We start from the raw sequence: 15561 nt of genomic DNA on the forward strand, positions 1-15561 counted from the left end.
CAGTTGATGGAAATGGCTTTTGTCCTCTCTGGAGGTGACTCTTCCATGAAGTATTGCATAGGTCAACATAATGTGAAGGCCTACTACAGGCAAGAGACCTAATTAAGCAGCAGAGCAAAATTGGTTTCTTTGCATTATTGTGTTTCAGTTGGGTTTTTTTGTTTGTTTGTTTTGTTTTGTGGGTGGGTGTCTTTTTTTTTTTTTTTTAAGGGCATGTTTAATTGTAAGATACCTTTTTTTTTTTCTATATGTATAGACCTTTGCTGGCATTTTTACAAGCAGACATTCTCAATTCATCAATACGTATGATATGGAAAAATCCATACACTGCCTTTAGTCCCCTTGCAAAGTGATAGGCACTGGAAAATTTCAATAGACTGGCTCTTCTTTTGTAAAGTCTTGTAAGCAGTTTGACCAGGAATTACATTTCATATTGCAATGTGTGCATGCATTCATGCAATTGGGGTGTTCATTTTGAAGTGGGACTTTTCTTTCTTTGCTTGCTTGTTTGTTTTGTTTTTGGAGAAACAAAATTACGAAAAAATCATTCAGGCCATACATGCAAGGCACCTTTCCTGGTGACATGCAGTATGACATTGTGCTTTTTTACACTACTTTACACCATGTACCACCTGGATTTTAATCTTCAAAGAAAAATCTAGTTATTCTGTTTTAACTTGGGTTTTTATTTTTACTTTTTCCAAAATAAAGGAACATCATTAATAAACATCTGGACATGAGCTGCAACTTGATTTGGCCAGTTTCACTAAGTCAAAAGATGCTGCCTTGATTTCACCCTCTCAGAGAAGAGGTGAGGGTATCTCAAATACATTCCTAAAATGTCTTTGTATTGCTAAACAATCAATGTAAGTGTTAAGGTTGCTGTTGCTTCACTGTGGTTTAGGGGCATGCATTGCAGTGGTTCGTTGCATACTTCTGATACAAAGGTAATTTTCAGTGATGAGAATATGAATATAACTGATACACATGAAATCAAAGTAGAATAAAGGAAAAAGCTTTTCTAATGCTACTTTCTGGTCATTTGGTCAGGAACACCACTTATGGGCTTGTCCTTCATTCTAGCTTTACGTGTCAGGCAGCTGGATAGATAGAAAAGAGGAGCCTAAGATTAGAAAAAAAAAAATCTGAAGATCACAGCCATAAACTTTGTAACTCATTCTCTAGGAGGGACAAAGTGAGATGTTTCAGGGCAAGTGCTGGGTTTCCGTTTGCTCAGGGATGGTAACTTCCAGCATTGTGGCAAGACTTTGTGTAGTTGTCCATAACTGGCTGTTTCCCAAGCACACGCACTCACACTCAGATTTCAAATGCAAGAACAGTGAGTAGGTTGTGAGTGCATCCAGTGCTGTAAGTGGGAGCTTTTTGTGTTTCACGACTTGGAAAGCTGAAATGTATCTGAATTCTTGTATCTTAATCTTGTTGTTGTTGTTGTTTGTTTGTTTTTTGTTGTGTTTTAAAACAGCTACCCCACTGTAAATTCTGCATTTTGGTTAACGTAGACTGTGTTTGTTTTGGCTTAAAGTTTGGCAGAGTAGTTGGTGCATTAACAACTTCAAAAAATTGTGTAATGACAGAATGGGTTGGCTTGGAGGGGACACTTGAAGATCACCCTGCTGTGGGCGGGGACATCTTTCCCTAGATCGGGCTGCTCTGAGCCCTCTCCAACCTAACTTTGATGGGGTATCCTCTGCTTCTCTGGGCAACCTGTTCCAGTGTCTCACCACCTTCATTGTGAAAAACTTCTTCCTTACATCCAATCTACCCTCTTTCAGTTCAAAAAGGTTAATGAATTTCCTCAGTTACAGGTTTCCTGAGTTATAAATTTATTAGCCATAGGGGGGGCTTCAGTTCTCCAGGTTGCGTTCTGTGAATGCTGTGCTTGCTTGATCTCTTGCTGTACTTATCATGTTCTATGAATAAAAGAGCCTAAACAAGGGTCCGTTGCTATCCATTTTTTATGATAGTTATGTAATAATGTAGACTCAGAATATACAAGATCTAAAACTTAACTATTGCAATTTTGATTAAGACAGTAGATTTTTCAAAGTGGTGATGTCTAATGATATTTAATAGCTCGTAATTTTTTTACGCAATCTAATTCTGCTTACAGTACTAAATATCAGGCAACTTGCAGGTTTCAACGTAGAAGAATGCTCTCCAGGGGTACTGACGATCTAGAGGGTGAGATTGCTGCCAGCCTCAGCTCATCGCCGTGGAAGCTGTTGGGCTGCACCCAATGCACGGGTCAGATTTTGGCATCTTTGCAGGTGGTTTTACCCACAGGATACCTGGCAATTGACCTGTTCCTCCCCAGCTCCATAAAGGCCTCGAGAGAGACCGGTTCTGCTTGCTGCTGCTTCCTCAGATCGAAGCTCATGCTACAATGGCTCTACCCATTGGCACCAGATACTGACTTGGGATACGTCTGGGTTTTACTGTGTGTTTTTGTCGTTGTTGTTTGTTTTTATGTATCTTCAAAAGGGGGAGGGAGGGTAGTGTACAGCTTACGTCCATAATACAAGGTGCGCTAACTTGCACCCCACTTCTCCATTTTACAGTTGTTTCTCACACCAAATAATGACATTTAAAGGCAGTTTGAATCAACTAAGTCTGATCCTAATGCTCACACAGCATCAAAGCGTGTTGCTGCTGCTAGAAAAGAGTCCTGCCTCTGACACCCATCAGCCAAAGGCTTGGAGAAGTCTTTACACAACTTCTCTGCACTGTGGCTAAGGCAAATGTCTTGCAAACTGTGAAGCTGATACACCTTGGTGTACAATTGTCCCACGTGAATACACCCAGGCTTCTCTCTTCTCCTCTTCCAGGTTTGGATGGGAGGAAAAGCAACTCCAAGGTAACCAGAAATGGGGATCTGGGGTTATCCCAGCGACTGCCTGCAGTCAAGGTGACAGGCAAGGTGCCCGCTGGGGAGGTGCTGTCCCTGTCCTGCCTTTGTTGCCTCGGTGCCACTTAATGCCAACTGGGAAAGCCTTCATCAGCCGAGGGACAGAGAGGCAAGAACAGCTGGTGCAGGGGAAAGCGTGCCCGTGCCTTGGCAGCCAGGAATGTAGCACGGGAGGATGAAGCTGGGGAGAAGAAAAAAAAAAAAAGTTTACTATTTCTGATTTTTTTCAGCTTTTTTTGGTAGAAAGCATAGCCTCTACTGCTTTTACAGGCAACGTGGCTGCTGCCTGCATTCTCCTGGTTTTCGGGGCAGCCAATGGGAGGCCGGCAAAGCCGGGGGTCGGGGGACATGGGGGGCGGAGTGGGGGTTCCGCTGGTCCCCGCTGCTGGCAGGGGGGCGGCACGGGGAGGGACCGGCCGGGGATGGGGTGTGGGGAGAAGAAAGGGGGTTCTCACCCCTCTCATCGGTGCTGCCGCTCCCCGCAGTGTTTTATCCCCCCCTCCCCTTTTCTGCTACCCAAACCTGGTGATTAAGACGCGAAACTAACAAAGAGTTTCTCTCCCACCTTAACCTTGCACACAATCCTTTAACAAATTAATTAATCCTAATGAATTAACACTTCATTTATTTAAACGCGCTACAGTTCATGAATTAAATTTTCATGCAGTGATTAAAGGCTGTTAAAATATGCATGATTTCGTTAAAATTTTATAATAAATCAGGCAATGTGTTACATGACAAGGCAACTACTTCCCAGCCCCTCGCTTTGATTCGCGCTGGGAGGGGGGGGCTCCGAGCCCCATGTTGGCAGCTGGGGGGGGGGGCGGGAGGGGGCTGGACGTGGCCAGCAGCCCCCCCGACCCCCTCTGAGCCCCTCGTCCTTCACCGGACCCCCACGGAGCCGGTGCTGAGGCGAGCGTCGGCCGGGAGGGGTTTTGCCGCAGGGGGGGCACCGCTGAAGAGGGGGGGGTGAGGAAGAAGTTTGGTAGCCACAGGCTGCAGGGCTCCCCACCGGCCCCCTGCCTTCCCGAAAGGGACGTCGCCAGTCACCTTGGGACACCAATCACCACCGAGCGTTTCAATTTTTAATATGACAACACTCTACACTTTGGCTGCAAAAGCAATTATTGCAGCTTGTACATCAGTAATTAGCAGGTCTTTGCTGATGTAAGGAAAGTCCTCATTAGGACATGGAAATACTTTTTGTGCATTCACCCAAAGGGTTATTTTTTTTCCTTCAGAAGGTTGATTTTTATCATCTTAAGGGAAAATAGCTTTTACACTAAATGGGATATTGACTTTCCGTGAACTTCACCAAATAACACATGTACTGTAGGTTTTCTCTTGGTGCTCTCACTGACACTCGGGGTAGGACAAATACCGCGACTGTAAAAATGCAAAGCTAATGTTTGGTGGAATAAAAATATCCAGGAGGTTTACAGTGAGTGGTTCTATAAACTCCACATTGACTTCTTTTTTAAAAGTCAGGTTGTATAGCAAACTCTGATCAGACGTTAATACTTAATATCCCAGGCTTTAGTATATTCATCTTTGGGGAATCCTAAAAAGAGAATCAAATACAATGGGTTACAGTAATTAATTTATAAATCGTTTCACTGTGGGAATAAGGGTTACTTTATTACTTTCTCGAGATAGGCAGTTCAGTCAATTAAGGAAATCTGCCTATTCCTTGCGTTGGAAGCCGGAGAAAACTGCGGGAGACAAGTGGATGCATTACAGCAGATATATGCCTCCTATACCGAGCATCTTGGGCCATAAGAGCAGGGGAGGGCAGCAAGGGGGGCAGCTCTCCCGGCCTTTGCGCTTCCCGCTCCCGAAATCATGATCAGGAAATGTCCCAGGGACTGCGAAGGGAAGTTTTTGCTCTAGGGCTTGGAAAGCGACAAGCCGGGCAGAGCGAGCGCTATCTGGAGGAAAATAATAATGATGGTGAAGATTATGAAATTAATAATAATAATGATAATAATAATACCTCTCCCCCCCCCCCCCCCATGACCTCTGCCTCCTCGTCGCCGCACCGCAGACAAAAAGTTCCCAAAACTTCCCAGCGCAGCCTGTGGCAGCGGGAAGCCCCCGAGGGACGCCGCCCCGACTCCCTCGGGTTTTGGGGGTCCCTTTCCCCAGCGCCGCAGTTCCTGCGGGTGCTGCAGGCCAGGGAAAGGACGGGCTGCTCGGCCCTTTTTTTTTTTTTTTTTAAATTATTATTATTCGGGAGCTGGGCACTTCCCAGCAACTTGGCGAAAGGTGGTGGTGCCTCCCGCCTTCCTCTTCCTCCCCTCCCCTTCCCCAGGAGACTTTCTCTTTACAAGGTACGGTAGCTTAGAATAGCTGGAATAAGTCACGACTTTAAAAAGAGGAAAAAAGGGAAAAAGAAGAAATGAAGAAAGAAATCCGCATGAGGTGTTACTTGGCTTCCCTGCTGCAATGGTTTCGGTAAATAAGGGGAGCCCAGGAGCGGTGTCTCTGCCTCCGGTGCCCCTCTCCGAGGCGAGCTGCATGCAGGCATCCCAGGGGAGGCGGTAATGGATGGAGACCTGGCTTCCTCTCGCCCAAGTAATTGGCACTCGTTCCCTGCTTCCTCTCGGGCTGGCCGGGAGCTAGGGAAGGGTTTATGCGGGCTCGACTCGTGCTCGTCCTTTCGGCCGCCCACACCCAGGGGAGGCCGGCAGGAGTCATCCGGAGCCCCCCGGGGCCGCCGCAGTCCCCGGCGGCTCCACCTGCCCCGGGGGACATGGCCCTCCCCGCATCGCTCCCCCGGGGGTTTGGGCTCCGAGCTTTCACAAAACCGTCAGGCGGCTGAAAGGATAAAAAGAATCTGCTCTAAAACGGGGCGGTAGCCCCAAATGTCACTTGGAAATGGAAGAGTGGGTTGTTGGCTCTATTGTCGCTCTCCAGGACCGTTTCAGTCAAACGGGAAAGTGCTCGAAGAATGAAACACAGAGAGAGAGAGAAAGGAAAGAGAGAGAAAGACAGAGAAAAAGAAAGAGAGAAGAAGAGAGAGAAAGGAGAAAGAGGAAAAGAGAAAATAGAAAGAGAGAGAGTGAGAAACAGAGAAAGAGAGAAAGAAAGTCTTTTCTCAGACTACTTTTTTTTTTTCTTTTCAGGCTGAAACTTTGCAAGTAGGAATCGACTTGTTTCTTGCATCTAGAGTTTCCCCTTAGCAAGAGAGAAGGGGGTGTGAAAGAGGAAGAGAGAGGAGAAGGAAGGAAGGAAGGAAGGAAGGAAGGAAGGAAGGAAGGAAGGAAGGAAGGAAGGAAGGAAGGAAGGAAGGAAAAAAGAGAAAGAGAGAGAAAGAAAGGAAGAAAGGAAGAAAGGAAGAAAGGGAAGAAAGGAAGAAAAGGAAGAAAGAAGAAAGAAGAAAGAAAGGAAGAAGAAAGAAAGAAGAAAAAGAAAGAAAAAAGAGAAAGAGGAAAGAGGAAAGAGAGAGGAGGAGAAGAAAGAGAAGAAAGAGAAGAAAGAAGAAGAGAAAGAGAGAAGAAAGGAAAGAAGAGGAAAGAGAGAAAAGAGAGAAAGAAGAGAGAAGAGAGAAAGGAGAAAGAGAGATGAGGAGAGAAAAAAAAGAAAGAGAAGAGAAGAAAGAGAAAAGAAAAGAGAGAAAAAGAAAAAGAAAGAAAGAAAGAAAGAAGAGAAAGAAGAAGAAAGAAGAAAGAAAGAAAGAAAGAAAGAAAGAAAGAGAAGAGAGATTCTGTCTGTGACTGTTTTCCTCTTCAGATCACGCCGTTTTGGTTTGGCAACTTGGTTTTCCCACGGTGGAGGAGCAGGGGCTCGCAGGGGAGCAGCGAGCAGACAGACAGACACGCACCGCTCCCCCGAGCCGCGCTCCCCGTGCAGCAGGCTCCTGGCGGGCCGAGAGGCCGCCGCAAGCGGAGCCCGACATAAAAACTACACGGGGAGGGGGACACGAAGCCGTGCGGGCATCACCGGCCTCCTCAAAGCCGTGCCCGTCACCGGCACCCTTCTCAGGTACAAGCCTGGGAAGCAGCAAGTCCTCCGCGCAGCGCCCCGCGCATCTCCCCGCGCATCCCCCCGCTCAGCACCTCCTGGCAGCCACAGGTGCCGGCGCTGCGGAGGGTGCGAGCGCTGCGGGAGATGCAACAAGGCGGGGGAGGCAGGGAGCGGGGGGCGGCGGGAGGGAAAAGAGGAGGAGGAGGAGGAGGAGGAGGAGGGGAGGAGGAGGGGAAGGAGGAGGAGGAGGAGGAGGAGGAAGGGGGGGAGACAGCTGATGCCTGTCAAAGCCGGAGCCGCCGCGCTCTCGCGAGAGCCCGCCCGGCTGTAGCCACGGGATGCGGGGCTCAGGTGCGCGCAGAGCGCAGCGCAGCGCGCCCGGCGCCGGGCAGCGGCAGGCAGCGGAGTGAGGAGAGGCGGGGGCCGCAGGGAGCCCACCCCAGCCCCGGCCCCGGCCACCCCGGCAGAGGCGGCCGAGGGGGCAGGGTCCCCGGAGCCGCCACCACCACCGCCGCCGCCGCCGCCGCCGTCGTCGGTTTCCCTCCCCCTCCCCGAGCCCCGTCGGGAGAGCGCCCCGAGAGCACTTTTGCCCCGACTTGAGGAGTGTTTGTGGATTTACATGCCAAGCCTTCAAGATGATGTCCATGAACAGCAAGCAGCCACTTTTGCCATGCATCCCACCCTACCTGAGCACAAATACCCCTCTCTACACTCCAGCTCGGAAGCAATAAGAAGAGCATGTCTACCAACTCCACCGGTAAGGGACAGGCAGCTGCAGCCCTCTTCTTCCTTCTCTTTTCCTCCTTCTTGTTCTGTTTTCTTTTTTCTTTCTTTCTTTCCTTCTTTCTTCTTTCTTTCTCTGTTATGCATGCACGCACTCTTTCCTCTCTCTCCTCTCTCTCTCTCTTTCCTGTACACTGCATGTATGTGTATGTGCATTAAAAAAAAACCGCTGCGAGGCACATTTTGACAAGCGGCGCTTAATGTTTTTTTCATGTCTTCCTCTGCAATCATCTGAGCGCCTGTGATCTTTTTGAAAGCGGTGTTCACACGAGTCTCCGACTTCATCCACTTTCTGTATTAATTTTTATGACTCGGCCTCTGAAAAGGAATGCGCTTTATGTGCTCTTGTGTTTGACATAATTCCCCAGCTGAGAGTTACAGATCTGTTTCTTCTCCTCCCTCTCTTCTTCTTCTTTTCCCCCTTTCTTCTTTCCTCCTTTTTTCCTTTTCGTTTGTCCCCTTCGCTCCTCTCTTTTTTTTCCGGATCCTCCCCCGGCCGACTCTTGTCTTCTTTTTCTCCTTCGCTCCCTCTCGTTGCCGTCCCCCGTCCCTCTCCCGTCCCTCTCCCCTCCCCTACCCCTTCCCCGCGCTGCCCCCCGCTCGCTCGCCCCTCCCCACCCTCCGCATGCCGACCCCGGCTCCCCGCTCGGTCCCCTCGACCTCCCTCCCCTCTCTCCCTTCGGGGGCTCCCCCCGTCCTCCCCCGTCCCCCGGCCGTCGGTCCCCCCCCGTGTGCCCCGCGGCGCCCTCCCCGCACCCCGCTCTGTTTTGTGTCCCTTTGCAGCTGCAGAGCAATATCTTCGCCAGCCTCGATGAGACCCTGCTGGCGCGGGCCGAGGCTCTGGCCGCCGTCGACATCGCCGTGTCGCAGGGCAAGAGCCACCCCTTCAAGCCCGACGCCACCTACCACACCATGAACAGCGTGCCCTGCACCTCCACCTCCACCGTGCCCCTGGCGCACCACCACCACCACCACCACCACCACCACCAGGCGCTGGAGCCCGGCGACCTCCTCGACCACATCACCTCCCCGGCCCTGGCCCTCATGCCCGCCGGGGGGGGCGGCGGAGCCGGCGGCGGCGGCGGCCACGACGGGGGGGCGGCGGCGGCGGCGGGGCAGGCGGCGGCGGCGGGGGAGGCGGCGGCGGCGGCGGCGGCGGCGGGGGCGGCGGGGGCCTCATCTCGTCGTCGGCCCACCCGCACCCGCACATGCACGGCCTGGGCCACCTCTCGCACCCGGCCGCCATGAACATGCCGTCGGGGCTGCCGCACCCGGGGCTGGTGGCCGCGCACCACGGCGCGGCGGGGCAGGTGGCCTCGGCGGCGGCCGTGGTGGGGGCGGCCGGCTTGGCCTCCATCTGCGACTCGGACACGGACCCGCGGGAGCTGGAGGCCTTCGCCGAGCGCTTCAAGCAGCGCCGCATCAAGCTGGGGGTGACCCAGGCCGACGTGGGCTCGGCGCTGGCCAACCTGAAGATCCCGGGCGTGGGCTCGCTCAGCCAGAGCACCATCTGCCGCTTCGAGTCGCTCACCCTGTCGCACAACAACATGATCGCCCTCAAGCCCATCCTGCAGGCCTGGCTGGAGGAGGCCGAGGGCGCCCAGCGGGAAAAAATGAACAAGCCCGAGCTCTTCAACGGGGGCGAGAAGAAGCGCAAGCGGACTTCCATCGCCGCCCCGGAGAAGCGCTCCCTGGAGGCTTACTTCGCCGTCCAGCCCCGGCCCTCCTCCGAGAAGATCGCCGCCATCGCCGAGAAATTGGACCTCAAAAAGAACGTGGTGCGGGTTTGGTTTTGCAACCAGAGACAGAAGCAGAAACGGATGAAGTTTTCCGCCACCTACTAAAAAAAAAAGAAAAAAAAAATAACGAGGGGTGGGGGCCGGGAGGGGCGGCCCCGGCTGCGGGGAGAGGGACCGTGGGGTTTTTTTTTGGGGGGGGGACAGGCGGGGACCGCCGCTGTCCCCCGCGAGGCCATGGGAAGCTGCCGGGGACCGAGGGACGATGTAGAAATAAACGCGAAGTACTCGAGAGAGGGGGTGCGGGGGGGGGGGGGGGAGAGGGGGGGGGGGGGGGGTTGCGGGGGGAGCCGCTCTCAATTATTAAAACGCAAAGACGCCGGGACACCACCGAGAAGCAGGAGGGGGAGGAGGTGAAAATGCTCTAGGAAGCCGTGGGGGTCACTTCTGCAGCCCCGTCCCCCTCTCCCCCTTCTCCCCCCCCCTCCCCCGAACCCCCCCTCCTCCGGCAGAAAGTGGGAGAAAGAGCAACTTAGAGCGTAACCACACAGACACACACCAATAAATACCGTGACAGCAACAGCCACAAACCGACCAACCTAAGTCACAACTTTCAAAGGAAAACAAAAAAATCCGAACAACAATCCCGAAGGCGAAAACTGTCGGTGACGATGCTACTACGTTTGTTTTGCTTTGGGTCTCTTTGCGTTGCTTTTCCTTTCATGAGAGTTTTCTTTCTTTTCCCTTTGCTCGGTAAAGGAGGACGGCGGTGGGGGCTGTGGGGTTGCTCGGTTTGGGGGCGGCTTTTGTCTTTGGTTCTGGTTGTTCGGCGTTGGTTGTTGTTTTTTTTTTTTTTTTTTTTTTTTTGGTTTTGTGATTTTGCTTTTATATATATATTTTTTTCCTCGAATGCTGTTTTCCGCGAGGCTTTGGCGATGGGTCTTGTCTGCGCCGGGGGAGCGGAGGGAGCCGGGCTGGGGCCGGGACTTGGGGCAGGGGCAGGGGCAGGGGCCGGATCCGTGCCTGCCCCTCGGTGCGGGGCACCCGGAGCGCAGCCGCTCGGGAGCAGCCCCTTTGCTCCCCGCTGCTGCCGCCGTACCCCCAAAAGTTACTTCCGAGCCCCTTTGTCTCTGCGGGGTTGGCGTTCCCATCCCTGCCCCAGCGGGGATGCTCCCTCCGCTCCCCCTAACCCCGAGAGGAGGTGCACAGAGCTTCAGGAGGGCTCGTGCCCCCCGGCACCCGCAAAAAACCGCTGGATTTGGGGTTCGTGAGCAAGGTCCCGGCCCGGCTCCCCCCGAGGGCTGGGGGTTATTTCAGCCGGGAAGCGATCGCAGCCGCCGGTGCGAGGAGGCAGGGGCTGAAATGACATTTGGCTCAATGGCAACGAGAAGGGGCTCGGAAGTCGTTCGGTGGAAATAATACACCTTTGGTGGGGGCTACTGGCTTTTTTGGGGGTGGGGGGGGGGTCCGTTTGCACTATCCCAGCCTCCCGGCTCGGCAGCGATGCTATTCCGTAATAACGGTGCTGGTACTGCTAGGCAGGGTGTCTCGCGGATCCGGGAGGGGGGGGGAATAAATAAGAAAAAAAGAGAAAAAGGTCAGAGCTCCTTATGTGAAACGTCAGCTAGGTGCAGAAGCCATTGCAGGGTCCGGCTGTTACGGAATGACTGTTAATGCTTTTAAGTAAGGCGGAATCTGTGAAGGGAAAATACCCTCCCGTCTAAATCAAAACAAACAATAGACTGAAATTATGCATGACCTAAAAAGACAAGGAAGGAAAAAAATCATAGAAAGATCCGTGATAAAGTCTCGATATTATTTATTTATTTAACTATTTATTTTATTATTATTAATATTATTATTATTATTTTGTGTATCATTGTTTGCAGCGCAAACATTCTATGCATTTTGAAACTGAGCACTAAATAGACTAGCTTCTGGTAGAATCTTTTGTGGATGGTGTAATTTCACAGTTTAACTGCCTGTTTTCACCGAAAACACAAACATTCTTGTCACGTTCTTGTATTTAGATTTAAAAGAGGTTAAAAAAAAAAAAGAAAAAAAAAGGAGAGAAGAAAGACGATTGTAAATATTTTCTTTAATGCACAGAGAAAAAAAAAAGGTTACAAACTGCAACCACGTGTGGATCCTGAAATGTCTCACTGAATAATCTACCTGTCCATGTATGTCTGCTGAGCTTTCTCCTTGGTTGTGTCTTTATTATATTACTTTTATTTCTATCAGAAATATTTCTGTACGCCAAAATACAACAGGGAGATGCGTCCCAGCATACTTACAAATAAATCAAACGTGAAAACAGAATAGTTATTATTATTGGGTGCATTTAAAAAATAATAATATTTCCGAGACACGGCTGGTAAATTCAAAGTAGAGCCGTTAGCCGATAGGACTAATTCTACCAAAAAGAAAATAGTGAGAGATGTATTTTTCTGCTAAATCCAGAAATCATTACTTTGAGATAGCTCTTATGTGAAAATCGGTGCTCTAAAAAACTATATTAGCTGCGTGTGTTTCTTGAAGTTTATTCTATAACTGCAGAATATAAATCAAAGTAAAATTTTAAGAAGGACTTCTGAAGTATTTCTTTTCAGTTTGCTGGAAAGGATTATGCACCTACAAAATATGTATAAAGAAGAAAAGCTTGGGTGGTTTCAGGTTTATATGTTGTTCTGACTGGCCTAATTGCACTTAATTATGTAACAAAATACTTTTTTTTATTTTGGGTTAATAAATATGAAAATCCTAAACTGATCTCTCCTTATGTTGTAAATGCCATTGTTCATTAGGAACGTATAGGATGCCACCTACTGCTTCAAGTGATCAAAGAACCTCTTTCTATTTTCTGATGACCTGTGACTAGATCAGATGCCAAATGTAAAAAGTTACTTAATAGCTGGGATTATTTCTTCTGTAGACATATTTTAGCCAAATCTTTTTGATTTCGCCGGTAAATCTGTGAATCAAGACACGTGATGTTCAGAAAGAATAATACGTTCAAAAAGCTGTGATTTTAAACAACTGTTGATGTTGAAAAATAAGCACTAAAGGTATTTTTAAAAACATAGATCTCGTCCACCGGAAATTGACTTGTTTCTGTTGTTACTAACTTGAAATGTCATCAGAATTTTTAATAAATGCATTTGTAAAAATATTATTTTATAGAAAAGTATTACCGGATATCATTTTTGGAGAGTCAGGAATGAACAAATAAAAATAATTACCAACGTTGTTTTTTTTTTTTCTTTCCGTCTGCCCCAGACGATTAAAATGTTACAAGCGAAAACACATTTGTATTATACGTAATGGGCAATGTATGTATTGAAAAGTTAAGGAGTTTGTTTTGTAATCAGTACAATCCTTATCTAGTACAGAGAAAAAACAATACGTTAATAAACCAGATCCTGAAAATAAAAGCTTTGCAGGGTTTCCTATTTTTTTATGGTAGGAAACTGTGCAAAACCGGAACGTTCCGCTTTCCTTCGGATAAATTTGAATATTTCATTAAAAAAAATACACGAAATACTCATGAGGTGTTTTTAATAAACGCCTCGCTAAAAATATCTCAGGAAAAAAACTGAAAAATAAAAGAAAAGCGTGTATATTCGTATTTGTAAGGATGCACGGAAGGAGTGCTAAAACTTTTGCTCCCTAGGGAAAAAAAAAAAAAAAAAAAAAAAAATCAAAGGAAAGGAAAACCTAGGAAAAGGCAAGGTAAAGCGAAGGAAAAGGAAGAGGAAAAAGGAAAGAGGAAAAAGGAAAGAGGAAAAAGGAAAGAGGAAAAAGGAAAGAGGAAAAGAGGAAAAAAAGGAAAAGAGGAAAAAAAGGAAAAGAGGAAAAAAAGGAAAAGAGGAAAAGGAAACAGGAAATGCCGCCCCCGGGAGAGCCCCCCGAGCCCCCGGCTCCCAGTCCCTGCACTCCGGCGGCTTCCAACGGGGCTTGGGCGGTCGCCAGCGGGCTAGCGGTAGCCGCCTTGGTTCGTGCTCGCCGGTGCTGTTCATACTCTCTTGGGCCGGGCTGGGCCAGCCAAAGGGCTCCCGGGCAGGGTTTGGGGTCGCCGGCGCCCTGCTGCCCGGACGCCCCCTGCCCTCCGGGTACGTCCGCAGGTAACGGGACACAAAACGCCAGGCTGCCTCGCGGTGCTCTGGCGTTTCCCAGACGGCTTAACCCCTCCCCCGGTTATTTATGGCTTGCTTTTGAGCCGGTGCTATTTTTTAAGGCTTTATTGTATTTACCTGCTGACTCCGAAGAGAGGAAAAGCCTAATTGATTTTAACAGATCAGGCAGCAGAACTCCAATCCGCATGGGAACCTGTTTCCACCTGCGAGACAGGCAGATTATTATCAGTAATTATGTTATTTAAGAGTTGATAAAATATTAGAGCTCGCTGGCTGCCGCCTCGGCCCCTTCCTTCCCCAGCCCGGCCCCACGCCGGCAGAGCGGCGGTGCTGCAGCGCCGCTTTCATCACGTGCGGCGCGGAAGGAAGGGTTGCTGCAAACACAATTACACAGCCGCCGTTAATAATTCATGGCCTGAGATTTGGAAAATTAATAAAATGAATTATAACAAGAGGCTAATTAAAAACTTTAGTAATTGTTGTCAAGACAGCTTGATGGGAGGCATGTTGCAAGACACCACCACCACCACCCCCCTCCAGCTTCCCCTTCTTCCTTCTTCCCCTTCCGCTTTTGGGAAACATTTTTTTTTTTCCTCCTTTGCAACCCCCCTCAGCACCTGATGGAGGCTCGGTGCGGGAGAGAAGCAGGGCTGGCAGTGGGTGAATATATATATAGGTCAGCTGCAGTGGGGATGGGACCGGGGTGGTAGAACTACAAACAGACCTCTTTGCATCATGGTCAAATGGATGGATGGATGGGGGGGGTGGATGGATGGAGGAGGCATGGAGGGATGGAGGGATGGAAGGGTAGAGGGATGTGTGCATGGATGTGGGTGGATGGATGGAAGAGTAGAGGGGTAGGTGGATGGATGGATGGAAGGATGGAAGGGTGGATGGAAGGATGGAAGGATGGAAAGGTAGAGGGCTGGCCGGATGGGTGGATGGATAGATAGATGAATGGAGGGGTAGAGGGATGGATGAATGGGTGGATGGACAGACGGACAAAATCCAAGGCTCAAAACTTCATTTAAAATAGGATCTCACATATAAATGTTCGAAGAAGCAAAGAGAGCAGCAGCCACAGAAAGCTGCCCAAGCCCTGTGGCCAGGAGAACAAACGCAGGCTGGGGACAGGCAGGGCACGCTGGCCTCTGCACATTGCTGCGCACTTTGCTCCTCTGCTTCTCCACCCCTGCCCTTCCTCCTGCAGGCTGTAGGCACAGCTTCCAGCCGGCCCCAGCGCGGCTGCTGCGGCGGGGCGGGAGCTCGCCGGTCCCAAATTGCTCTCTGGGTTTTCCCTCTGGGAAAGCATTCGTCCTCCTTTGAACTGAGCTTTAACTCCTTCGGCCTGCTCGCCTAAGTCTGCCAGAGCATCTCGAACTCTGGGAGGAAAAAAAATAATAAAATAAAAAGTTCTTACACGCTTCTTTTTAAAAATACATATTGGGAAGAGAAATGGGGGGGGGGGGGGGGTGTCACTTAAAAAAACTGATCTCATAAGAAGCTCTGAGGACTGAAACGTTCAAAAGGCTTTATATCAAAACTAAAAACCCCACGCTGCCACGTTGCGGGGAAATTGTGACTTGGCCCCGATGTGCTCCGTCGAGTCCCCCGGTCGCCCAGCCACCGGCCCCTCCCGGCCGCCAAGGCTGCGGCACCGAGCAGCGGCTGCAGCCAGGGCATTTTGGGCTGCCAGCAGTCCCACATCCCTCGGCCGGGTAAAAGAAAGCGAGTTAAAAGTAAGCCAGAGCTAACACCTGTGAAAACGGAGTTTTTTTATTTTGTTGCATTTTATTTATTTTTTTTTTCATTCCGTCCTCTTTTTATTTGCAGAAGATGCTCCTTGACGAGAGGATAGCGTGTCAACATGAGCACGTCTTTGTACGGGCTGCGTGGAAAGAAACGAGGCGCTGATATCCGTAACCTAGTCCTTGATTACGGTCATTAGGTAAACAGAATTACTACCAAAAGTTTGTTTGGTAACTAATTATAGCTCGCTAAATCTCTGCCTCTC

At 49.8% G+C, this 15561-nt stretch overlaps 1 protein-coding gene across 1 annotated transcript; it reads left to right on the forward strand.

The window, feature by feature from the left end:
* Positions 1 to 7376: 7376 nt before the first annotated feature.
* Positions 7377 to 9519, forward strand: POU4F1 (POU class 4 homeobox 1). Its single transcript, XM_040543999.1, is given in 4 exon segments — positions 7377 to 7552; positions 7555 to 7649; positions 8459 to 8765; positions 8768 to 9519. Coding segments are annotated over 4 exon segments (1179 nt in total). The 5' UTR covers positions 7377 to 7527.
* Positions 9520 to 15561: the final 6042 nt, after the last annotated feature.

This window comes from Cygnus olor, chromosome 1 (assembly GCF_009769625.2).
Source record: "Cygnus olor isolate bCygOlo1 chromosome 1, bCygOlo1.pri.v2, whole genome shotgun sequence".
Taxonomy (NCBI): domain Eukaryota; kingdom Metazoa; phylum Chordata; class Aves; order Anseriformes; family Anatidae; genus Cygnus; species Cygnus olor.